Below are 26,528 nucleotides of genomic sequence, written 5' to 3' on the forward strand. Positions count from 1 at the left end.
AGGGAGGAGAGAGAGTTGGAGAAAAGAAAGACATAAAGAGAAATAGGAAGAGAGCGAGAAGAAAAGCAGGAAGAGAAAAAGAAAGAGGGCGACAGAAATATAGAAAAAGAAAAACGGCCGCTAATTGGGAAATGTGAAGCACACTGTAAAGCGCTTTGGAAAGTCTTGACTTGAAAAGCGCTATATAAATGCAGATCATTTCATTTCATTTCAAAAAGGAGAGAGGAATAAGAAATGCAGTGAGATGATGGTCTGCATTTATATAGTGATTTTCAAGTCAATAAAGACCTCCCAAAGCGCTTTACAATGTGCTTCACACTTTTTCCCTTTTACACACTAATTAACTGAAAGCAGTGTCAGCCATGCAAGGCAACTATCTGCTATCCGTGGCATTAGGGATTCAGTGTCTTGCCCAAGGACACTTCAACACATGACACGGAGGAGCCGGGAATCCAACATTTAACCTCTTGAGCTAATGCTGCCCCAAAAAGAAAGGAGAAAAAAGAAAGACAGCGACAAAGAAAGAAAAATAGAGAAACCGAGACAAAGAGAGAGAGTGTGAGAGTAGAGAGAGGAAAGAGAGGAGGGAGAGAAATAGAGAGAGAGGGGAGGGAGAGAGAAAGAAATAAAGAAAAGGAGAGAGGAAACATCGCGATAAAGAAAGAGAAATAGAGAAAGAGGGAGACCAAGAAAGAGAAAGAGAGAAAAGAGACAACGAGGGAGAAATGGAGAGAGAGAGAAAGAGAGAGAGAATTCCTGGTCTATGATGTCCTCCAAGCCCTGCCAACCTTTTCACCTTGGGCCTAATAGATTCACCTGTGTGTCGCCTCTGTAAGAAAAGTAGAACATCAGAACAAATCTTCAGCTGTTACTCAAAGGCCTTAGGAGATGGCAGGTATAGGTGGCCCCACAAACAGGTCCTGTGGGCAAAAGCATACACAATCTGCACTGGCATCAACACCACAAGCGCCAACATCAAACCTGGAGAGCAATTTCCTTTGTCCGAGCGGGAGAGAAACCGCAACCCTCTGAGAAGACCCGTGGGGGCATGCACTCAACTGCAAGGGACTGGAAGCTCTTGGCGGATATAGGGAAGGAGTTGCGATCCCCAGACATCATCGAAGCTACAACACTTCGGCCAGACATGGTGGTAATGTCTGGAGCCAGCAAGCAGGTTGTGATTCTAGAGCTGACGGTCTCCTGGGAGGACCGAATAGATGTAGCGCAGGAGAGGAAGAGGGCAAAGTATGCTGATTTCTTGGCCAAATGCAAGAGGAAAGGGTGGAGGGCCAGCTGCAAGCCTATTGAGGTGGGCTGCTGGGGGTCCTTATGCCGTGTCCTCGGGCTCCTTGGTATTTGTGGACGGCATAGGCGAAGAGCCATCAACATCATCATGGCAGCAGCTGAAAAGACTTCACTCTGGCCCTGGTTGAAGAGGGGGGCGGTGTGGCGTAGTGCGCTACATGGATATATGTCAGGGGATTGATGACCCTCGGCCATATCGCCTGGGCGCAGGTGTCTGACTCAGACCCAAAACACCCCATGACCCTGGGAGAGTCACTGACGATGTGTCCAGTTTGCAACACAAAGTTTATCAGCTAATAGACTTTGCCACAGTTACTCAGTACTTGAGTATTTTTTTCACCAACTGCTTTTTCACTTTTCCATCCATCCATCCATTGTCTTCCACTTATCCGGGGTCAACCTTAAAAGGGAAGCCCAGACGTCCCTATCCCCAGCCACCTCCTCCAGCTCAGTTGTCCCAGGCCAGTCTAGAGACATAGTCTCTCCAGCGTGTCCTGGGTCGCCCCCGGGTTCTGTAGCCAGGGATCGTCGCGCCAAGGACCCCTCCCTTGGCTGCTACCCAGCTCTCTACGCACCCTTTGGCCCATCCCACAGGTGGTGAGCCCATGGGAAGAGGGACCCACGTCGTCCCTTCGGGCAGTGCCCGGCCCGACCCTATGAGCAAAGGCGCTCGCCAGCGGACCCCACCTCCAGGCCTGGCTCCAGAAGGGGGCCCAGGCAACCCTCGTCCGTGCGAGGGAAATTGTGGATCAATGTTTTTCTTTCTTCATAAAGGGTCCTTTGATCACTGTTTTGTCTGGCCCCTCACCTACAACCTGTTTGCCATGGGTGGCCCTACCAGGGGCTTAAAGCCCCCGACAACATAGCTCCTAGGATCATTGGGACACACAAACTCCTCCACCACGATAAGGTAGCAGATCATAGAGGAGCTTTTTCACTTTTACTAGAGTAATTGATTTGATGTCTACTTATTATTTCTACTTGATTGATATTATTTTGAAGTAACAATACTTCAACTTGAGTAAAATGTGTGGCTATTCTACCCACCCCTGGTTAAATGAAAGAAAAACACATAAGAACAATCTCATCGTGACGTTGAAGGCAGATTAGAAGTTTAGGAGTGTTTATTCCCTGTTTGTTATTTTTGGCTTTTACTTGCAATGCAAATAAGGCTGCCAGGCAGAATTGTTGCGGATGTAAGAGCGCTCTTGCTTTCATCCACTTCCAAAATTCCTTTCTTCAACGACAGTGGGACGCGCCCTCATGGCTGCAGTGTCAACATGCGTGGCAAAGTCACGCACTTCCCTTTTGCTTTTTAAAGATCTGCACTGAAAAGTTCAACGCACCTGACACAGTAATGCAACATTTCCCAAAAACCATTTTAAAGGTATTCTTAAACAGAGGTTTTTTTTTTCTCAAATAAGCACAGAACGTGTTAATGTTCTCCCCACACAATCATGCAAACATGCAAAATATTCCACGTGCCGGGGGACTTGAGAAATTCAGTTTCAAAGTTGACCTATCTGGCTTGTTTTCTTTGGAGCTGTTATTTCATTCAAGACTACAACACTTTCAAAATGGCAAAATCACATTAACACAACATGTAAGGCAAGCCCTGAAACACACACGAAATATAGGTAAGCGTTTGTGGCTTTTCATTGTGGTCTACAGTCAAATATATCAAATCATGTTCTTTTTGTAGCAAAAGTTGAAAAAGACAACACTTTAAATGATGAAACTTATCTGAAATGACATATATCACAAAGAATATTGGTCAGTCTAAGAGGTACTCTTAGAAGAATAAGAACAATGGAAATTGTTAATTTTATGTCTCATCTCATCTCATCAGCTGTACCGCTTATCCTCATTAGGGTCGCGGGGGGGCTGGAGCCCATCCCAGCCATCTCCGGGCAGTGGGCAGGGGACACCCTGAACTGGTTGCCAGCCAATCGCGGGGCACACGGGGACAGACAACTCATTCGCTCATTCACACCTAGGGACAATTTGGACCAGCCAATTCACCTGAAATGCATGTTTTTGGAATGTGGAAGGAAACCGGAGTGCCCGGAGTAAACCCACGCAAGCACCGGGAGAACATACAAACTCCGCACAGGAAGTCTGGAGCTGGATTCGAACCCACGACAGGTTCCCATGACATGAACTGTGCCGCACAAGCGCTAACCACTGCGCCGCCGTGCTCACCATGCTTTATGTATTAATGAAAAATAATTTACAAAACAATAACTTATTATGATTATATAACATCAACGATTCATTTCTAATACATTTTTTCAGCAGTTTGAAAAATTCTCATTTGTGAAATTTTTTTGTTTGCTTGTGAGTAATTGTCCCTTAATTCTAGGGTAAAATTAGCACACTCAAAGTGACTGACCACAGCATTTTACTTCTGATTTTTTTGCCCAACTGTTTGGGGTTTTTGGTTATTCATAGCTGAAAGGTGGTGGACAATGACGTCAGCTCCCTTTAAATGGGATTATGTTATGTGTTATAAATGCTAATTTCTCAACTTCACCTTTCACGGATCCCTTAACCACCTGGGTCGTAGAGGCACCACTTCCTGTAGTGTTTCCCGGGCAAAAATAGTTTAATTTGGTGACACTGATCCCTCTCCTGGACAATTTTTCAAATGATTTAAATGGTAGTTTGTTTTTGCTTGATATTCAATCATTATTGTTTTTAAAATAAGTTAAAAAAATACTACTAAAAGGCGATAAGCACAGTATCCCTTGAAAGCAAGACTGACATAGTCTAGGTCAAAAGTAATGCTGGGTTATTTAACCGAGGTCTAAAGTTTTATTTTATTTTTTACTGCTCTGAACATTGACAAATGTAATATCACCCAGAGTGACTCAGTAAAAAATGTAGGTGTCATATTTGACCCAAATCTATCCTTTCAAACACACGTTAAGAATACTACTTACTAGAATATTCCATATTTGCAACATTGCTAAAATTGGCCCTATGCTGTCTCAGTCAGATGCGGAGATTATAATTCATGCGTTTGTTACCTCCCGTCTTGATTACAGTAATGCACTACTCTCCGGTCTCCCGAAGTCCAAAATCAAAAGCCTTCAGCTGGCACAAAATGCTGCAGCAAGGCTTTTAACTAAGACAAGAAAGTTTGATCACATTACCCCGATTTTAGCCAACCTACATTGGCTCCCTGTTAGCTTAAGATGTGATTTTAAGGTTCAGTTGGTATTATACAAAATCATGCATGGACTTGCTCCCCCATATCTTTCAGATTGAATTTCCCCCTATGTCCCGGTCCGGAGCCTTCTCTCTGAAAACGCTGGTGTACTAGTGATCCCAAGAGCCAAGAAGAGATCCGCAGGTTCGAGAGCGTTCTCCATTCGGCCCAGCTGCTGTGGAATGCTCTTCCCCCTGAGATTTGATCTGCAACCCCAGTGGAAATGTGTAAATCTAAGCTTAAAAAACACTTCTAGTCTATAGCATATGAATAACCTATACTTTAAGTTGACAATATCTGTTTATTATTTGTTATTGCAACATCCATTGCAGCCTGGTCATCCTGGAAGGGGGATTACCTCAAGTGCAGTCCCTTCTCAAGGTTTTTTCATTTTCCTGTTGAGGTTTTTGAGTTTTTCCTTGCCCTCATGTAGGTTTTTAGATCAGTGGATTGTGTTATGGTTTGCAATAATCTGTGGTCTGTGCAGCCCTTTGAGACTCTTTGTTATTAAGGGCTATACAAATAAACATGACTTGACTTGACTTGTAAAGCATTAACATTATTCACACACAGGAGAATGTTTCTTTTTTATTCGTGCACATGTATATTTTCTAATGAATTGCACATTGGATGATGATTATTGACCAATAACATCATAAAAGAGTACAATAACATTAAGGCTAAACAGGCTTTATGAAAGCAGTGTTTCAGGTTTTTGAAAGTGTTCCCTTGTGATGTGACATATGAATGATAAATTACAGAATTTAGATTTCTACTGACATTCAAGTAATGGACTTGAACATATTTCTTTGAGATTTTTGTCACTGACAGGTTTGACGAATGAGAGTCTAGACGGCTGCGAATTATTATTGTTGATTTGTAAATGATTGCAATTACAATTCCCTTAATTTGTCACATTCACATGGAATGATATTCATTAGAAGTTAGTTCTCAGTTTCAAATGGGTAATCCGTTAAGAAAAACAGGAGACGGGAGTTGTTACTGTAATTACATGATGAGTTGATCTTTGACTTAAGGTTGTCAAAGCAAGTCGGCTGGTGCCTGTACCTACCTTTGGTGAAATGAGAGTAAATGAGGGTTAAGTTGGCAAAAACGGTAATTATGTTGCCCTATTATGACATGCACAACAACGGCAATGCCCCCAGCGACCTAAGAAGAGTTGCTTTACTGATGTCTCTTTTCACAACACCGTTAATACTCCTTAGTAAGATGCAGACAGTGCGGCGTCAAACTCTCTCACATGTGTCTACTTGCGTTTGTAAGAGTTGGCATGAAAGAAGGGCGAAGAGTGTGTTGGTTTTACCCTTTTCTTCATTGGACGCGTCATAAAAGGCTCGACATTTGGTTTTTAACAGTCATTGTAGCTCCAGGTTTCCCATCTTTAGTAAGATTTTTGCTAGCTGTCATTTTTTTTGCACAACTAGAATCAGAATTGTCTTTATTGTCGTTGATATCAAAATGAACGATGTTTTTGTGATTAGACGTGGCACATAATAAATACTATAAAGAAAAAAAAACAGATAAAATATTGTCAGGATAAATAGGCAAAACAAGGTACAAGGTAGTGCTTGTAGACTGTCTGCATCACAACAAATTCCAAATCCTAATGTATCTGTATAGAACTCTTCACAAAAAAAAAGCAACACAAAGTGCTGTTTAAAAACATTCAATGTACAATAAAAAACGCCTAGTACACACAGTTCCACCCTCGGAAAAGGGTAATACTATTTTTATACCAACATAAAGAAAGATCTTGCCTATTTATGGAAAAAAGTGTATACATATTGTACTTTTCTTCTCTTATTTTTGAATTACGTTGATGTAAAATACATTGCATAACACTGCAATAAATTTGACAAAAGAACAAAAATGGAGATATGTCATTTCTACATAATAACATTTGCAATAAATCTTGATTTAAGGGAATATTAAATGTCTATCTGTCCGTCTGTCTATCTAAATTGATCCATCCAATCTGATCTAAACTACTTTAGAAATCATAAATCATCAGATTTGTGGGCATGTTTGTGTGTGTGTTTGTATGTGATCTATAAAGCCCAAAACGCCTGGACGGATTATTGTGAAAATGTAGACAATTGTACTTTAGGCCTCTGTGAGTGTCTTTAGCTAGCTCTAATGTCAAGGCACCTATGACAAATCTAACTGTCTACTATTTAAATCCCGCTTTGTGTGAGTGCATAAGTGTGTGTGTGTGTGTGTGTGTGTGTGTGTGTGTGTGTGTGTGTGTGTGTGTGTGTGTGTGTGTGTGTGTGTGTGTGTGTGTGTGTGTGTGTGTGTGTGTGTGTGTGAGACCTGTAGGCTCCGAAATGGCCAAATCCATTAACGTACTCTCGTCCTCCGCGAGTGTATTTAGCTAGGTTTTGTGTCAAGGCACCACCAATAAATACCAAGAAAATCAATAAACATCTGCCCTTGTGTGAGCTGCTTTCATGGAGTCTCCCTCACTCTCTGGTGGCCTAATTGAGTACTGGAGCTCCGGACCACCGATCACACCAATCCAATCTTCCACGCTGGGATTTGGTTGCTTTGTTTTTTTTAATTTTTTTTAATTTCAAAAAAACGTTTTGCTCTTACTTGGAAAGCAAATGATCTTAAGTAACTTCTTCAAAAGTTTTAATTTCGATAGAACAGGCTGAAATCCTCATTAAGCCTCGTTGCAGCCATTTCCTTAACCCATTTGGCTTGGACAAACCACAACCAAATGCTTTTTTTATACAGTGCCTTTAGAATAGCTTGCAACCTGAAAGCACATATTGTGAAAGTATGTTCTCTTCTTTTTCTTGAATTGCGTTGATGCCTAGGAGGAGAAGGAAGTAGCATCGATATTTGTGCCAGTAGCTGGAGGCGTTAAATGGCATTTTAATGAGTCGATGTTTGAATCCTGATATTGAATGCAACTTTACACTTTCTGGTTTTTCTTGCATGCTCAGTTGACGTACTCTCTGTACTTATGAGTAAGGTTCATTATCCCCCTCTGTTCTGAACTGATATACATTAGATATCGCTCTGTTTACTTGTTTAGGGTTGTTTGATGGGTATGTTACAGAAAAAAACAGTATTAACAGTATTACTAGTTACTTCATTTAAAAACTAAATAACGTTACCCCTCGGATTACTAACACCCATAACTGGGAGGACGGAGAAAATATATTCCCCAACAAAAATGTTAACCTTCAAATTTTGCCCCAAATTTGAATTAAATCAATTATCTAAAAAAAAAAAAAAAAAGTGAAACGAACAACAAGGATTTAGCTTTAAGTTGTTACACCAAAGCCAGCAAGGAGCACTTAAAATTCTGGCTTACTCTTAATGATATACTGTATATGCATGACTGCAGTTATGATAATGATAATTATTAAGATAATTAAGAATTTGTTCTGTGTTTAAGTTGACAGCTTGCTTGAGTGAACTCTTCAGTTACATCAATAAACACATGCAGTTAAATACGTGCAATTAGTAATTCGGATGAACAGCATTCAGATTCCTAAAACTCAACATAGAACGCCACAAAGTCGCACAAAGGCCATCAATTTCTGCAACACGCTTGCAAACCTTTATTAATCATATTAGAATTTAGAAAGCACTAAGTGAGAAGAAGTGCAGCTTCTCACAAACTTTGATAGACTATAAGAGGGTTCGGGAACCTGTGGCTCGTGAGCCATATATGGCTCTTATTATGAGTACATACGGCTCAGAGATAAGATTTTTCTTATGCAGCTTTTGTCTCCGTTGTTTCAATTTTAGTTCACCCTTAAAGTAGTTAGACACGTAAAATCCCAAAGTAACACTGGCAAATAGGCTTTTATGATCCATATTACAAAGAGCACAGTTTTCACTACAGTTTACAGTCAAGGTGTCACACCAACATATCGAGTTTTGGCTGTATGTCTCTAAGTAATACTTTACATGGAAGCTCAGCTCATTAAATAATGCATGTTCACTGTTGAGACACTTTATGATGACAACCCACTGAACAAACTAAACTTCCCAGAACGCCAGCAGTCCACAGAGCAATTTGATAGGGTGGGAGGTTGGTGTGAGCGGGTTTCTGCATTCACAGCATGCTTCCTTCTCTCTCGCAAAAGTCCAATGTGCTTGAAGGAAATACTGTACAGACGAAAACTTTACATTTGCAGTATTTTGTGACATTTTTACCTTGTTGTGAAACCTTTATTTACAAAAATGAAGGTTATAATGAGCCTTAACGATGTAGGGGAGACAAGTTTAAAGTGATATATTTCCAAATTTGACCTATTAAAAAGTATGTAATAAAGGATATGGTATTTCCAAGGTTATTGAATGTAATGGATGCTCATAACTGAGTTATGTATAAAAAAGCTGTAGGACCTGTTGAATAAGTGACAAAGAAGAAAAAAAGACAACATGGATTTAAGAAAAAGGTTAGAGGTATGGAGTGGGCGATGCTGGGAATTTTGGTATTGATCCAAGCAAATACACGGTAGTATCGATCCACAGCGATCCAACAGACACTTTTTACTTGGAAATATAATAAATAATTGAACCGTCTCCCCTTTCAGTTAGTTTGTGATTATGATCGACACATCAAAAATATCTTAAGGACTAAAAATGTTTCCCCTTTTTCATTAAATAACTTCATTGCAAACTTAAACAGTATAAAAAATATCACTACCGTTTCAGAACAAAAGCTAATAGAGACAAACCATAAAAGCAGCAATGTAATGAAAATACAAATACTGTACAATAATTTTAGCAAGACAACTAAAATTAATTTGTGACTATTTGAACTATTTGTCCTGTCAATCTGTTGTTAGTCCGTCTGCGAATCTCTTTGTATATTAGGCAAGCCTTTTTTGACCCTGACTCCCGCCTGTCCCGTTTTTGCTCCTGTTTGTCTCCGGCTACGACCTGTTTTGATCCTGACCACATCTGCTCTCCCGTTCCGGCTTACGACCCCTTTTTGTCCACAAATACGTCTACTCTCCCGTTCTTACGACACGTTTCCCACCCAAACCACCTTTTGCCCTTCCTAACGACCAGGATTTCCGTCCCTGGCACCGCCATCGCTCGCTAGGAAAATTAACTTCCGTGTTCGGATCACAATCCGAATACGAGAGCGACTTGCTTCCCGCGTCCAACGAACACCGGATCGTGGGAGCAGCCCTTCCTCTTTCCTTCAATAAAACTTGTGAGAAACGTAATGCAATTGGGTCCTGTTTCCGTTCTGGTCCTGACACATTTCTCTTTAGTCCACTGATATATTGGGGAGAAAGTGAGTCAGCAAAGTGTCCACTTCATGTGCATATAAGTCAAAGTAGAACAAAAAAGGGGGGGAAAACAGCTCATTACTTCAGGCCAATGATAACTTCTCCTGGAGCATTTGGTGTCATTTTAGAGTCATGGAGCCTGCTTAGTACGTGGTTAGAAAGGGTCAAAATACGATGAACATGAAAGACAACAGGAAACACAAATTGAGGCAAAAACATTCAAGTGTTCGTTTGCGAGGTGTCTCAATAAGGTCGACAAAGCGCATAATATTAAAATCATGTTGCTGTGTTGTAACAAACTAAATTGGAAAAAGTAACATTACCACGGTTTTCTTTTCACAGTTTCGATACTTCTGGTATTTTAATTTTACCTTGTGTTGTCTTCTGAAAGGCTGACCAACAACATCAACCATAACATGGGTATTTGTTTCACTAGTAACAATTCACCTATGCAGTTTTGGGTCTGTGATCTATACCAGGGCAGCATGGCAGCTCAGCGGTTAGCACGTCTGCAGAACAGTTCTGAGGTAGTAGGTACAAATCCAGCTACCAGCCTTCCTGTGCGTGGTTTGCATGTTCTCACAAAAGTGCTCAGCTTTTTTTGTCATGATTACCTAAGTGGAGCCACCTGGGGTAATCATCTGGCGCGCTGGAATGCGCCTTCTGATTGGGTTATGTTCGCTATTTAAGCATTCTACACCGAGACATGGGTGTCGGAGGATTAATCCTGTTGTTCTACCTGATCTCCGTTGCCGACCCGTTTCCGAATCTGCCTACGCCCTGCCTGCCTGACTCCTGATCTCTCTTCCGAACACAACGACGCCCTTCTTGTCCAGCCCCAACCAACAACACGACGATTACGCCTGTCCGCAACCATTCCCGCCAAGCCTTCACCTGCCTGTCAAGTCTCGACAATCCGTCAAACAACGGATCGAAGATTCACGTCTGGTCATTCCTTCCTTCCAATAAAAGTATTGTACGAACGCTCTGGGGTCTCCTGCTCTGTTCTGGTAATCCTCGTGACATTTTTGGGCATTGATATCATTTTTAAAATGTTCTTTTCCTTAATAAAGGACAGGATAGGCTTAAATATTATGAAAACCGATAAAAATATATTTATAAAATATAAAATAAAAAAGGAAAACAGTCCAGCGTCGGAACTACTCCACTGCCTTGAAATGGTTCAGTCCATTTGATTCCTACCTCCACTCTTGCCTCCCTCCCCGCTCCTCTTTCGCTGGGGTAGTGTCGCTTGCGGCATAGTAGCGGAGTATGTGGACGCTCCGGTGTATTATGGTGAGAGTATGATATACAGTAGTTATGTTAAACAACAATTTTAAACACTCAACACCATTATGATTATGATTTAATCTACTTTTAGATTAAATGTATTTTTTTGCTGTTGATTTGATGGACTTTGATAATTTCATAATGAATAAATACGACATTGCTACTGTTACTCGGTACTTGAATATTTTTTTTTTCAACCAAGTAGTTTTTTACTTTTACTCAAGTAAGTATTTGGACTACTTTTACTTCTACTTGAGTAATGTTCTTCTAAAGTAACATAACATTATTTTTACTTGAGTAAATGTTTGGCTACTCTACCTACCTCTGCCAATAAATAAAAAAGAATGAATGAAAACTTTATTTTGAACATTAGAAAATAAAAAGAAGATAAAATCAAAAACAAAAATAATGAATGAACTGATCAATGGTCAACTTCATTTGTTTGAGAAGTTCCTAGGAATAATTGTCTTATTTTACCTCAAAAGTATTTCAAGTGTTATTTGTTATTATTATGTAGATTTTATATTAAATGGTATTGTTTTGATGACAGGGCAGCACGGTGGCACAGTGGTTAGCGCGTGTGCGGCACAGTTCAGAGGTCTCGAGATCAAACCACCTGTGTGGAGTTTGCATGTTCTCCCTTTGCTTGCGTGGGTTTCCTCCGACATTCCAAAGACATGAATTTCAGGTGGATTGGCCCGTCCAAATTGTCCCTAGGTGTGAATGAGTGAGACAACTTGCCTGTCCCTGTGTGCCCTGCGACAACCAGTTCAGGGTGTCCCCTGTGCCCACTCCCCGAAGATAGTTGGGATTGGCTCCAGCTGCCCCGGGACCCTAGTGAGGATAAGCGGTGCAGATAATGGATGGATGGATGTTTTGATAACAAGCTGCGTTTGTCAAAACTAAAGTAAAGGATTTTTTTTTTTTAAGAAAATATCATTTTCTAAAAAAAGATGTATAAAACATTTCAAATGAAGCTAGTTTAATCTCCATTTACGCAAAAAATGGAGTTAGATTAATCTATATTCAAATTTGTCATCTTACGATTGATGTCTTTGTCATGGTTAATCCTTTTTAGGGTTCGGGTTCAAGCCGTTACTATTTTCAACCGCCAAAGGATAATGACTCCGTGTGAAGAATGATAGATGGACAGGGTTTTTTTTTCTCATTTTTTAATTTTTGGGGTGAAAGTAAGACTGTGTTTTATGGCTACATTAACAGGCTGGTCACATAATTACAGTTGCAATTTGTCCAGCAACGCTGGAGGTCGATTGCAGCCATATGTAGATAGGTCACAGTTGCATTTCAGTTAACCCTTAAAATACAAAACACAACAAAATTACCTACTTGCCTCATCATGCCTGCGTATAAACAGAAATGTAGTTGAAATAGCACTCCTCCGCACAACCAGATGCTCAGGTGAAACTTGGTGGTTTTAGTTTCACTGTTTCTGTGTGGGTGTCAACGATCTAAAGTATCTGCAGGAAGGAGACAAGTGTAAAGTGGTATAATTGTTAATGTGGGACACTGGCATTATTCTTAATGCATCTTATAAATTGTATCAAATCATCTAATATCACATGGTGAAATCAAATGCGCCGAAAAATTATATTTAGTCTGGAAAGCGGGTTTGGCGGGTTTGCTGAAATTTTTAAAAATCTAAATATTTTGCTATTATGGCCCTTTGGGTCAAAAAGCTATAAGCTTGGTGGTCATTCTGTGGGTCATTTAAGAATATTCACGAGACAGGAAGGAACTTCCTCCTCAATAAAAATTAGCGCTAAGATCGGGCCTAAAAAATACAGCCTGACCCACCCCAGGCCCGTGGTACCAAAACCTGGGCCAGCCCAAGCCTGACCAATTAATTTGATCTGTATGACAGAGCCTGAAGCAAACCCAAAATTGTATATTTTATCTGAGAGGGCTCGGGAGGAGGAGAAGTGATTTATGATAACACATTAAAGCCTGCCTTTTTTAACCAAATTAAACCAGACGGTATAAACATTCATATCTTTTAAATTTGTGTCTGCAGAGGTAACATTAACCAATTTGCCATCGACAGATTTTTTGTTTTGTTTAATATTTTTATCTAAAGTGTCTCTTTAATGGTGGTACAGACAATTAAGGGAGACAGAGGACTTACATTGAGCAGATAGTGAACATAGGTGTCTACATTGTCTAACTGTGTGTAGCCGTGTCATTTCCCAATTAAACAACAGATTCAGGCATACATTCCCACTATGCAGAAAAATGAAATAAGAAAAGGGAAGATAGTAATAATCAAACATTTGAATTCAATGCTTAATAACAATAGTAATCAATTCATTTAATAATGATGGGAGGAATAATGAAAATAATAACAGAAAAATAAAAAAATAAAACATTAATCATAAAAATCTAGAATACAGGGCGGGTAGGGGTTTTCATCTCGGAGCTAACGATCATCGTTGTCAAACTGCAGGGTGTCAATGTGAGATAAAAAGTGTTGCCAGGTCTTGTGGAAGGCCTGTTGGGAACCTTTAGGTGAGAATCTGATTTTCATAAGTATCACATTCAGTATTTCCTAAATACATATGTTGGGGCTCAAAGAGTGATGGATGTGTCCATTTAAGGAGGAAGAGTCAACCTCACAGGTTGTGTGGAAAAATAAATGACAGTTTGTGATGGTTTAGATCGGCGCTGTGGTGGCGGTACACTAAAAGGGGCAAGAAAAGGGATCGATTTTAAGAGTTGACAGGCAAATTTTAAGGCAGTCCATCATTTATATGGGTTAAAAATTGGGCCATTAACCACAGCAGCAGTGCGTCCGTAAGAATTTTTCACAGAACTTTAAGAGAGAGCCAAGCAGAGAGACGAAGAAGAACAGAGCCAGGTGGATAACCAAAAAGAGGCAGCGAGGTCGAAGCCCTGCCCAACCTGGACATAATGATTGACATTTTAGGCCTGACCCAGACTTGGACTCAGGCTTAAGATCTTACCTCTTATGGAATCTCCTACAATTAGAATTAAAAAAGGTTGTACATGTTCAAAATGAACCAATTTTGTGAAATATTAAATTTTTAGGCTCATCCGTGCTGAAAATCCAAGAGTCACGTTTTCGCTCTACTTCTATTTTAAGTTCTATGACAGTGAGTAGAACTACGAACTTGCTTCATCAAAATGAAATCCCCGTAATTGATCATTTCCCAAAGCGCTTAACTCTAATACAGTAAGACCTCGGTTATCGCAGTTAATGGGGACCAAAACCACCCGCGATAAGTGAAAATCCGCGAAGTAGCGACGCCCCTTCAAAAAGGAAAAAAAAAAAAAAATTTTTTTAAATTATTATTTTTTAGACCCGGTTAATGGGGACCAAAACCACACGCAAAAAGTGAAAATCTGCGAAGTAGCGACGCCCGTTCCGCCCACCCCACCCCCCGCCCCTTAAAAAAAACAAATTTTTTTTTTTGACCATTACAAACCGCGAAGCTCTGAGGCCGCAAATGTTGAACCGCGAAGTAGCGAGGTCCCACTGTATTTTGATTAGTTTGTCAGTACACCTATACAACAAGATAATTTGGTTGTTCAAGGGTGAATGTTGTCAGACGTTTAGCAAAATGTAAAGGCAGATGCTAGACTTACAAAGTACTTTGATTGTTGTAACTTTTTAATTACAGGGTAATTATGTGCAATCAAGATTTCAGCAATTCAAAAGTGAAACTGAACTTATTTAAACTAATTTGTGAGTAAGGATTAAGTTGTGTTTATCCCTTTATGAAACATATTCTGATCATTTTCAGGATACTTAATGACGATGCTTCGATTTTGACGCAGACTAAAAACAGATGGGTCAAGAAATGACCCGTTATGGGTTAAGTTTGACTCCTACTTTTGCCAATTTGACATAGAAACTTCCGTTAATTAAGTGTAGACCGATGTTTGATCCAAAAAATCGGGTTTAAAAAGTTATTTTGATATTTTTTACTTATTATAAGCCTTTAGTTACCACTTTTTCAATTTATTTGAAAATTTATTTTGAAAAGTTTTTTAAATATTTCCTTTGAATATTTAAATATTCCTCTTGGTTGTAAGTATCAACATGTAAAATATTTTTATTTCAATGAACAATCTATCATATTAATAGTTTATGCCTTACAAAAACGTTTTATTATCAGACAACTATATTTTTGAGCAACATGTTCTCCAAGGGTTCCTTTGCTTTGAACTGAATTCATGAAGACTTTTGCTCAACCAGTTCGACCTGCATCGTTATTCTCAATTGAGAGCAGCGTCGCTGAGCGCATATTTTTCCCACAGAGTTTGCCGTTTCTATTGTTACACTCATTAGTTTAGTCATCATTGACACGCCTTTTGTATGTACCAACACCGTAATTATCCTCATTGTTGACAAGTTAAAGTACCACCGAGTCAAAATGTAACACTGATTTTTTATTTAATTTTCTTGCTAGTTTAGTGTATACATATATGTGAAAAAAATCATGAAGTCAAGTGTAAATAAGTAAACAGCACAATGTAGAACCTTTCACGATACAAGAATAAGTAAGTAAAGCAATAGAATACTTGTGGAAATAAAATACTTCTTCTGCATAACTGTTTTAGAGTTAAGCCAAGAGCATCTAAAGTAAAACCTGTTCAATATATTGCACTTAAAAACCAGGGTATTGCTCTTAGAACAGGGACATTGCACTTTAAAATTGTTTCATGACTGCGGTTTAGTTTGTTGATAGCTGTGGGGAATCAGTCTGTTCATTCAGGCCTTGTGGGATCCAAACCATCTGCCTGATGGTAGCAGTTCTAAAAGATGGTGTGATGAGTCTTTTAGGATGTGTTTGGATCAACTGAGGTAGCAGGAGTCCTCCTGACTCAGCAGGAGGCAGCTGGTGATTTTTTTGGGCCATGTTTATAATGTAAAATAGCCAGAGCATCCTGTGTACCTGTGTAGCGCTGTAGAATTTCACCAGCAGCTTCACTTTCAGGTTGTTCCTCCTGAGCACTCTCAGGAAGTGGAGTAGCTGTTGGGCCTCCTGAATCACAGCAGTAGCGTTGGCTGACCAGCAGAGCTCCACTGAGATCCGAACACCCAGGAAACGGATGGAGTGGACCCTTTCCACACTGTCTCCGTAGATGTGGAGCGAGGCTGGTTCTGCTCTGCCTTTCCTGAAGTCCAAAATTATTATCTATAAACTTGTTTAGATTTAGATTTAGCTGGATGGATTTAGATGTTTCTGAAAAAAAAAACTTGAAGTGAGGCAGCAGCACAGTAGATGAGGCACGATAGGTTAATTGTTCTTTCACTTATTCAATAGAAAAACTTGTTCCTTACTTGGGGAATTGAGGTTGTGGCTCAACAGCGCTTCTACTGGTACAAAGACTCATGCATGGGCGGGATGGGATGTCCGAAGAAAAAAAATACCATGACGGAGAATTAAAGCATCGTGCGAGTGGTTTCCTGAATGTAATTAATACTAACGTCTTTTAGTCCATTCATATGCATTTTATTGCCAACGGAACACAATTCAAACTATTAAACAACAAAATGCTCATTATTAGGAGTCCAAAATTGCAATTTATTTTGTTTTGGATGGGCATATAATTAATAAAACAATGCAATTATTGTCACTATGCAAAAATAAATCCAGGTATTCGAAGTTAATTTTTCCAAAAATGTTATAATACCAACTAAGTATTAAGCAAAGGTTGTGAGTACTTATGTTCAAATGCTTTTTTACTTTTTTGGGTGTTAAAGAAAATAGCAAAAATATAAAAAATAAAAACATTTTTCTCACATTGTCTTACAGTTTGTTGTGTGTTGAAGTGAAGAAAATTGAATAGGATTGATTTCTGAATAATGCTGGAAAAAGTAAAGCGCTGCAAATATTTGTCACATGCACTGTACAATGACATAAAATGCTATTAATTATGATGTATATTGAGATAACAAGAAAAAGGTTTTATTTCATTTATTTTCATAAGCAGGAAAAGTGTCACCCGATGTTTCCAAAGTCAGGCACAATACATCATCAATATCATCCTGTTCTTCTGTGTGAGATTTATTGACGTTTGCATGAGCCCCTTGAGCAAAACCAACTCGCTCCGCAAGAGCTGAGCAAGGATAGCTCTCGATGTGGCATTTTGTGTGGAATGCGTTCAGACGCCATACCTTTGACCGCTCACACCTCCTTTACACTAACGAAGGGGGAAGTTTGCTGAAAAAAAAAATTGGTTCTTCCTACAATATTTTAAAAGGTATCAACTATCTCCCTTTTTCAATGGATCAGAACTTATCGCTTTGTACTACTATGTAATTTTACTTTTTAGGCCTGATTTCAGCTTCCTAATACTTTGGTTTATTTTACATTGAAACGACAAATGGTAAAAAAAAACACCGTTATGGACTACAGAATACAAAATTGCAGTCAAACTGAAGACTATTTATGTGCAAATTTTGGGCAAAGGTAAGCCTCCCCTCATGATCTTTCATCCATTGTCAGAATATTTGTCAGTCATCTTTTGAGTTTAGACCAGGGGTGTCCAAACTTTTCAGAAAACTTGGCAATATCTTAGCTGAACTGTGTAGCATTTCCATTTGACTCGCATAGTTTCGTGAAAAAGCACTGCTGTGCCATCGAAACAGCTTCCAGTTATTTCACTATTTCACAGTGATTATTTCCAGTAAGCGTTTTGTATTCAGCATGTGTTGCCAAGCAGTGCCGCTTGCTATTCTTTGAAAAAAAACATAGTCTCTTAGCAAACTAGGCAGACGCAGTTGTTTTGGTTTTCGGTCAAAATACTCCAATTTCCATTTGTTTTGGAAGTGGTGTCCCTCACAGTTAACTTTTCCTTTTTCTTTTTTTCTTTTTTTTTTTACAGTCGCTATGTTGGAAATGGGGTGGGCTAAATTCTCAAAGAAAGCCTAGGGCAAGGTGGCCAAACGGCTACTGCTATCATCTGGTGAAATGGTGATAGCTATTTTTTGTACAAATTTACTTTATACTGTGGTCAACGTTGATTTCAGGCCACATATTATTAATTTCATGACAAAGGCTGCAGGCTAGTAGATATAACTGGCCCCCAGGCCGGACTTTGGCGTGCCTGGTTTAGAAAGTTCAACAAGCAACACCGATTGACTTTTTCTGTTCTTGTGACAGAAGGCAGACTATTCTTTAAAACCTGAAGTGAATATAGGGTATGCAGTAATTCCTTGCTGCATCGATATTTAGTTTCCCCGGTCTATACTTGGCAGTATTTCATTGATCTGCAGCAGACAACACACAGCAAATGCTATCACAGGGCCTGGTGGCGTAAGGGTGTGTGTGTGTGTGTGTGTGTGTGTGTGTGTGTGTGTGTGTGTGTGTGTGTGTGTGTGTGTGTGTGTGTGTTGAGTGAGCATTACTGTATGTGTGCGTGACTGTGATAGGCTAGCGACTGTGATTGGCTAGTCAGTCAAATAGCTGGGAGAGGCACAAATGAATGGATCCACCAAAAACCAACTGCGACGCATGGCGAAAGCTAGGAGTTTAGTGGCTCAGTACATTGAAATGAAATGTATCAATCGAATTGGATCTCAGAAAAGTCAGAGGAGCGCAAAGAAATGCTAGACGACAAAACGGAGGGTGAATAACACTCTTTGACAGAAAAGGGCGATAATTCCCTGCCAGATCTCTTTTACCTGTTCAGTCAATTGTGCGTTTGAGAGGGACCACATTTCGAATTATTGTGATAGTGTTGATGTTTTTTTCTACCCATAAAAATGTATTCCAAAAAAAGTGAGTGATAACTGGAAGGAAAAGCTGAAAACAGTGACAACAATGATCAAGTTGATGACGGATATTACAGTAAATGGTTTGAAAAGGTTATATTTTAGGATTTTTAGCAGTTTATTAATTATTTACTAACTACATGATTAAATAATTATTGATATTTAGGTAAACACTTCATTATTATTTTGATTTTTTTCAATATATGGCTGTTTTAGGGGGATTCATATATACGACGCTGCCTTATGTGCAAGCATATATGGTATAAGAAGTCCTTTTGTTTTTGATGTACGTTCTATTTAAAAAAAAAGAAAAAGAAAAAAAGGAAATACATTCTACTATCTCTGTTTCAAACTGCACAATCCTTTCATTGGAGAAATTTGAAAAGTGGATTTTTTTTTTAATTCCGATCGTCATTAGGGTGGAATGATGGGCCCTTTAAGTGAGATCACTTGAGAATCAACGCACCAGACCAGGGGCGTCCAAACTTTTCAGAAAGCGAGCCAGATTTGGTAAAATGAAAATGTGTGAGGGCCGACTTCAGCGTGACATTCTTTGAACAGTATTTCATAAATTTGCCCTCTGTAAAAGGTTTGCAGTGCTTGGTGAACAGCGTCGCAACCTCGTAGCTAGCCTTTAATAGCATTTTCATTTGGCTGGCAGGGTCTTGTGGTAAAGAGCTGCTATATTGTACCATTAAGCAAGCTTCAGGATGCTTCATCGGTTCACAGCTTCCATTTCAAGTTGGATTTTTTGTAGTCAGCAGTGTCTCTATATATAATATTCCTTGAAAACAGCGACAGTCTCTTGACAAATTAGGTAGACACAGTTGTTTCTGATTTTGGTGAAGAAAATACTCAGTTTGCACTTGTCCTAATAGCGGCAGCCCTCACAGTCTACTTTGCTTTTTTTATTGACAGTCGCTATGTCGCAGATGGGGAGGGATGAAATTATTACAGAAAGCTAAAGGCAAAGTGGTCTAAGGGCTACTGCTATTTTACACTGTGGTCAACATTACTAGCAGGCCACATATTATTGATTTTATGACAAATTTGATCATGGGCTGTAACCAGACCCCGGGCGGGACATCCCTGATCTAGACTATTTGCTTCATTTTAAAAATGGTCAAGACTCGATCAGTCCGGCCCTCAATTTGTAGCTGATTTTTCTATTTGGGCCTTAGTCCATTTGATTTTGACACCCCTGTGTTAGGGTATGCAGATTTTATTTAATTATGTATGTCTGCCTGTCTGTCCGTCTCTGGTTAGTTCGTCCGTTCGTTTGTTGTTTTACCTGACTTTAATACTTCAACAATTTGAATGGAACCAGTGTCAATAAAGAAGTATGCATTTCTACTACTCACTGAAAAAAGGAAGCGAAGTACCTCTGCAAGGCATTAGTGTGGAAAAAAAGAACAAACATTCACAAAGCCCAAACACGTTCAAAACAAATGCAAAGTTATCTGCAGCCCTCTACAGAACACTTACAAGTAGCTTACTTGTTGTTCAACCCCAAAAGACATTTCAGAACACCAGTACGCTGGACAAAAATAAAAATAAACACAAAGCCAAAAAAAGAGACTCAGACATAAGACAATTTAATAAATGATCCTTTTATTTTGCAGTGAACAAGAAATTCCCTCAAATTTCTTTTTGAAATTTTGTGTGAGCTAAACATTGGAAAAAAATGTTACGTCTCAATTATTTTCTGTCGATCCCCGGAAAAATAATTCTTCTCTCGTCCCCCAATAAGCAACCCCCAACAACTCCCAAACACCCGAAAGACAATATGAATGAATCATCATGTTTTGCAATACACGGCTTTAGGCTGCCACCCAGTGAAGTAAAGGTGCAATTGCACTTGATTCCGGGAAAGATGAAAGTCAAGTCAAGTCATTTTTATTTGTATAGCCCCAAATCACGAAGAGTCTCAAAGGGCTTCACATATTATTACACTATATTACACAGACTATTTTTTTTAGCCAAAACAGTTCCTGGAGAAACGCGCCTGCGCCCCCCTAAAGGACCCTCGCGCCCACTGCCCACTCCCATTATTTGAGAACCACTGGAATAAAGGGATGTCGTGGAGAGAACCATGCAGATGGCGATCATAAAAAAAACAGACACTTTGACGCTTTAAACATTATACCTACATTAGTGTTAACTTTAAATACATATTATTAACCAGTTGCAGTGCGTGCATTTCACACGTAGGCCTTCAGTAATAGCCATTAGAGATGTGTTGTTTGCGAGCGAACCGGCTCTATCGTTGAAGTGAACGAAAGGAGCTGGCTTCCCACCAATCGAGAGCCCGTTCCCTTAAAAGAGGTTTTTTTTTTCTCTTGTGATTGCTTAATATGCATGTTTCTTTTTTCAAGAGTTCTGTGTTGTTGAATTTAAATTTGTTGAGTATAAAAAAGGTTTGACTTCTATTTTATCTATTTTTTCCTACATCTGTGAATATTTTAATATATGTTTGATGTGTTTTTTAGGGATAATGTGTTTTACAAAAGTAATGTGAAATGTATTTTTGTATTTCGCAGTTTATTTGTTGTTGCCCTGAAAAGTAAATATTTTATTTAACATCTTGTTGTGTGTTTTTCAGAGATTCTGACTTATTTGTCATGGATGTTTCTTAGTATGAAAAAAGTTTAAATTAGTTAATAAACACTTTTGAACAGTTTTTACTATACTATAAAGTTAATATCATTAATATAACATTAGTTTCCCAAGGGGGAGTCACGGCGGCCGAATGGTTAGCACGTACGCGGCACATTTCTGAGGTCATGGGATTGAATCATCCTGTGCAGGGTTTGCATATTCTCCCCGTGCCTGCAAGGATTTCCTCCTGGCACTCCTGTTTCCTCCAACAATTCCAAAACATGCGTGTCAGGTAAACTGCCTGGTCCCAATTGTCCCTAGGTGTGAATGTACGAGTGAGTTATCTGTCCCTGTGTGCCCGGGATAGGCTCCAGCGACCCTACTGAGGATAAGCAGTGCAGATAATGGATGGATGGATAGTTTCCCAAGGCCGTCCAGAAGGCCCTTGCTTTGCCAACTCGAAGTCTGATTTGCTAACTCAACAGTGTTACTGACACCTATGTTATGCTACAGGGGGCCTTCACAAACAATTCTGAAGGCTTCCGGAAATGTTTAATGGCTTAATAGTTAAAAATGTATAGACCTACTGTAGATATATATATATATACATATATATATATATATATAGACAGCCGAGGGTGATCAATTTTTTACTGGCTCGCAGCCTCTGTGGCATGCCAGTAATGTTTATGCCAGTATGAAATAAATCCCAACGATTTTCGTGGTATGTACACAGTTATACTTTACTCCTCAGCTCGTGTCCTTAGCTAGGTTTTGTGTCAAAGCACCCGCAATAAATACCCCAAAAATCCACGAACATCTGCTTTCGTCTGGTCTGCTTCTTTGGGTTTTTAGCGTTATCTAGCGGCCAAATTGGGTACTGTAAATCCTTACGACAAACTGCTCCAAGCAGCTGAATTTAGTGTTCTGTCAGCCCTGCAATACCGGGTTATTTTGCTTCTAATTATATTACCGTATTTTCTGTAATATAAGACGTACACGTTTATAAGCTGCACCCACCAATAAATAGTCTTTTCTGATACATTATTTAGATATAGGCCTTACTGGACTATATGACGAATGGAATAGAACACTTCAATAAGAGCTAGGGTAGCATAAAATAATAATAATAACAATAGAAATAATAATAATAATTTATTACATGGAACATTAATTGACATTATGACATCTGGTTTAACAATTAAAATAATATTAGCGACAAGAAATTAACATGTTTGCGACAAGAGGGCATCCGAAGACCACTCTGTATGTTTCTCAAAGGCAGAACAGTTACTGAATGCAGTATCAAATAACAATTCAAACATGAGTGCGTACAAAACGTTACCATAAACAAAAAACTTCATTCACGTAATCACAATACAAAAGTATGCGGCTTACCAACAATTGTTGTCTCCTATAAGCCTTTTTTTCCAGGGGTGATTATATATATATATATATATATATATATATATATATATATATATATATATATATATATATTTGTGATGTGATGTTTTTTGTTACATGATGGAAAAGTACAAATTAAATGAGAAAATACCAAATACGAAGCGATAAAAAAAGAGAATTTGAAGTGACCAGGGTAGAAAGATGAATATATTTTCCAGTATGAAAGGCACACCGAATTATAAGGGCTACTGTCATCTTTCTGGCTATTATGGATTTTTGGATGCATTTATAGTCCAAAAGGTACGATTGTCTTACCTCCAAATCTTTTATTGTACTTGTTGTAATGTGGTTCACCTGGACAAAAAAAGGGAGAAATTGGTTCAGGTTGAGGGGAATGTAATTTATACATTCTGGATATATAAACAAACTTTACAAACAATAAAATAAAAAGACATATAATTGAACAAACATGCCAGTGGCAAAACAGAAACGTTCAAATAAATCACTCAAATATTTAAAATTAGTCTTTCCGAGTTCAGCTTCGCCGCCATCAACGTCATCATCATGCGCCCTTGCCCAAACTAGTCATGGCGGAAAAAGATGCAGTAGAAAAGTCGTCGACGGGGACACTAACAACGGCAGAGAAGCAGCTTCTTCGTCGCCGCCAGGAGCTTGATTATTGGAAGAGAAATGTTTTGCAGATCCGCAGACGGAACCTTATAACTGGTTTGTGTATTGGCGCTTTTGTGGTCGGCATGTGTATCCTTCTCTGTGTCGCACTAGGACTGCCCTTTTCTGTCACGCCAGACTTAATTGCGCAATAACCTTCGAAAGCTGTGTCACTATCGATTAGAAATGATCATACTTTTGATGAAAACCGTCACGTTTGTTAATAGTTACAAATCGAATACTTAAAACAAGTACCCAGGCAAAATGTTCTCTATATTCTGTCAAGATCTCCCTTTGTTCACAGATCTGAGTTTGTCCTCTGATTGTTTTGTTGACTGCAAATAGGATGATGACATTATACTCGTGTAGAAGCTTATTTGGGTTTTCCCGTTTTGTTGCTACTAAAGGTTATTGCAATTCTTTTCATTGCACTATTGTTATGATGCACTTCATTCACAAAAAATGCACTATTATTACAACTTAGACCAGCTTCTGAGCACTAAGTCGTAAAAATATGTTTCTGCTTTTAATCCTGATCGTCTTTTTTTCTTTTTTGAAGTCTTTATTATATGTTTACCCTTGAATGCCTTGTCTAACCTTGTGTCACACAATGTTTCACAACCTTGATATAAACGACAAAAAACACTATTCAATTCAAATGACTGTGACCTTCCAGATGGAATTTTAATTAAACATACAAAACAATATCTAACATACAATAATCAATATATATTATTTCTCCCCATCAATAATTTTCATAATGGCACTGCTCAAGAATTGATGTTTGAAGTGTAGTAATGGTAAAGGCGTGCTTTGTGAGAATGTTCTAAAATTGCACTCATGTGGGAAAATGTTTTGGGGAATATGGTTGAAATGTGGGTGTGGGGTTGGATCCCTTCGCCACTATCATCATAGGGACACCATTTCCTGTGGTGTCTTTGGTAAGTACAGCTCTGTGGTGCCCATCCCTTTCCAGGCCATGCTGAAATGTACTCTCCGGCGCTGTCTTCTTGGAGACAGAACTATTCCAAATTGAATACTTAAGTTTTATATGCTTTGCTCACATTTTCTATGGGAAATGGATATGATCTTTTTCAGGCGTTTGTTTTATCTTCAAATGTTTCCTTTAACTATCAGTGCTCCAGTTGGTTACACCATCCTGTCCGTCAAGCAAGAAAGAATCCTGGATGAAATAGACGATGAAGCCAGGAGCCATTTCATCAGACCTCCACGGACTGGTGCAAACTCTTGAAACCGAACTGCCTCATCATGTCAACACGGGTGATTGTGGATTTGGACACAATGATAAGACCTAATTCATAATGGCATAATTGTTTGTTTGCAATATGGTTGTTCAAAGTCGAATTCCCATTTATTCAATGTAAGTTTGATAAATCACGCAGTGCAATCCGAATTATACTAAGTATTTATGAACATAAATCGAAAAGTCTACCTTAACTTAACTTCGTTTGATAGTTATTGTTGTTGTCATCCACTAGAAATGCTTTAGGTTCATGGATTAAAATTATGTGTCAGTGAATGATTTTGATATTTTATTGTTTTCTCTCTGTTATTCCATAAACAAGGTTACCATTAAATCATCACATTTACGAAACGACTTTGGTCAATTGCTTATCTCATTGTTTGCGATAAGACGGTCTATGTAGAATAAAAACACATAATTTTACAAGAATATTTGATGTACAAGATAAACACATATATTTTTTCCCCCAGTAGTAGTAAATTTAGTGTTGCCTACTATACGTTGTAGTACATTAAAAAAATCACATACAACAATTGTTATGCGGCATACAATGTCATGATTACCGATTGGAATCACCTGCGCCTGCTCATTTGGTGTTAGCTGTCTGATTGGCTCCCTGTCCCTATTTAAACCCAGTCCTTTCACTCTCCTGTTGTCAGTCCGTCTGCGAACCTCTGTTGATACAAGGCAAGCCTTTTTTGACCTGACTCACGCCTGTCCCATTTTTACACCTGTCCGTTCCTGATCTCCCCATCTGTCTCCGGCTACGACGTGTATTTTGATCCCGACCACATCTGCTCTCCCGTCCCAGCTTACAACCCGTTTTTTTTTCCTGACCACGTCTGCTCTCCCGTCCCGGCTTACGGCCCGTTTCTGACTCCGACCATGTTTTTGCTCTCCTGTGGACCAGTTTTTCTGTCCCTTCCAGTTCCGTATTCGGATTGCAATTCGATTGCGAGAGCGAATTGCTTCCCGTGTCCAGCAAGCACCGGATCGTGGGCGCAGCCCTTCCTCTTTCTTTCAATAAACTTGTGGTAAACGTTATACAATTGGATCCTGTTTCCGTTCTGGTCATGACATGATAAAAAAACCACACAAAATATTGGGTAAATGCTTAAGTTGACAGGTATGCAAATGAGAAAAACAGAAAGACCAAAGTATAGACTCGATATAACCGGAGCTTATTTTAGTACTGTCCCTTTGACAATCTAAAGACTTGATAATTATGCATTCAGGAAACCAAATTATTATGACGCCCTATTATATGAAAATATATGCAATCTAATTTTGTATACATGTATATAACAATGATCAAGCAGTACGAAGCAGTTACACAACATTTATTGTCAAAGGATAACCAAATTATACCTTCTCATTATACCTTATGAGCCACATGAGAGGACATTGAAGAAGCAAATAATACTTGCTTTCCCGTATAACATCTCACACATGCTCAAATATGCTCTCAACTATTACACTCTCACACATACTAGTATACTCTCTTACACACACACTACTATACTTCCCATAGATACTACTATACTCCCCCCCACACACACACTGCTATAAATAATAAACATGCTCACTTTTATACTCTCATACGCAACTAAACTCACACACACACGCTACGAAACTCACACAATATTCTTTCTCACATTACAATTGTGGGATATTACGTTAGTTAAATTATGCGTGTAATTATAATACAAGTTTTCAAAGCATTATAAAAATAAGAGT

General features: G+C 39.0%; 1 protein-coding gene across 1 annotated transcript; it reads left to right on the forward strand.

Moving 5' to 3' along the window:
- The first annotated feature begins 23,396 nt into the window (after positions 1 to 23,396).
- coa3b (cytochrome C oxidase assembly factor 3b) lies at positions 23,397 to 25,145 on the forward strand. The gene is made up of 2 exons (XM_088356119.1): positions 23,397 to 23,617; positions 24,673 to 25,145. The coding sequence occupies exons 1-2, from the start codon at positions 23,446 to 23,448 to the stop codon at positions 24,777 to 24,779; spliced, it is 279 nt and encodes a 92-aa protein (XP_088212245.1). The 5' UTR covers positions 23,397 to 23,445; the 3' UTR covers positions 24,780 to 25,145.
- Positions 25,146 to 26,528: the final 1,383 nt, after the last annotated feature.

Source organism: Urocampus carinirostris, chromosome 1 (genome assembly GCF_059441175.1).
Source record: "Urocampus carinirostris isolate Australia breed hairy pipefish chromosome 1, RoL_Ucar_1.0, whole genome shotgun sequence".
Lineage (NCBI taxonomy): Eukaryota > Metazoa > Chordata > Actinopteri > Syngnathiformes > Syngnathidae > Urocampus > Urocampus carinirostris.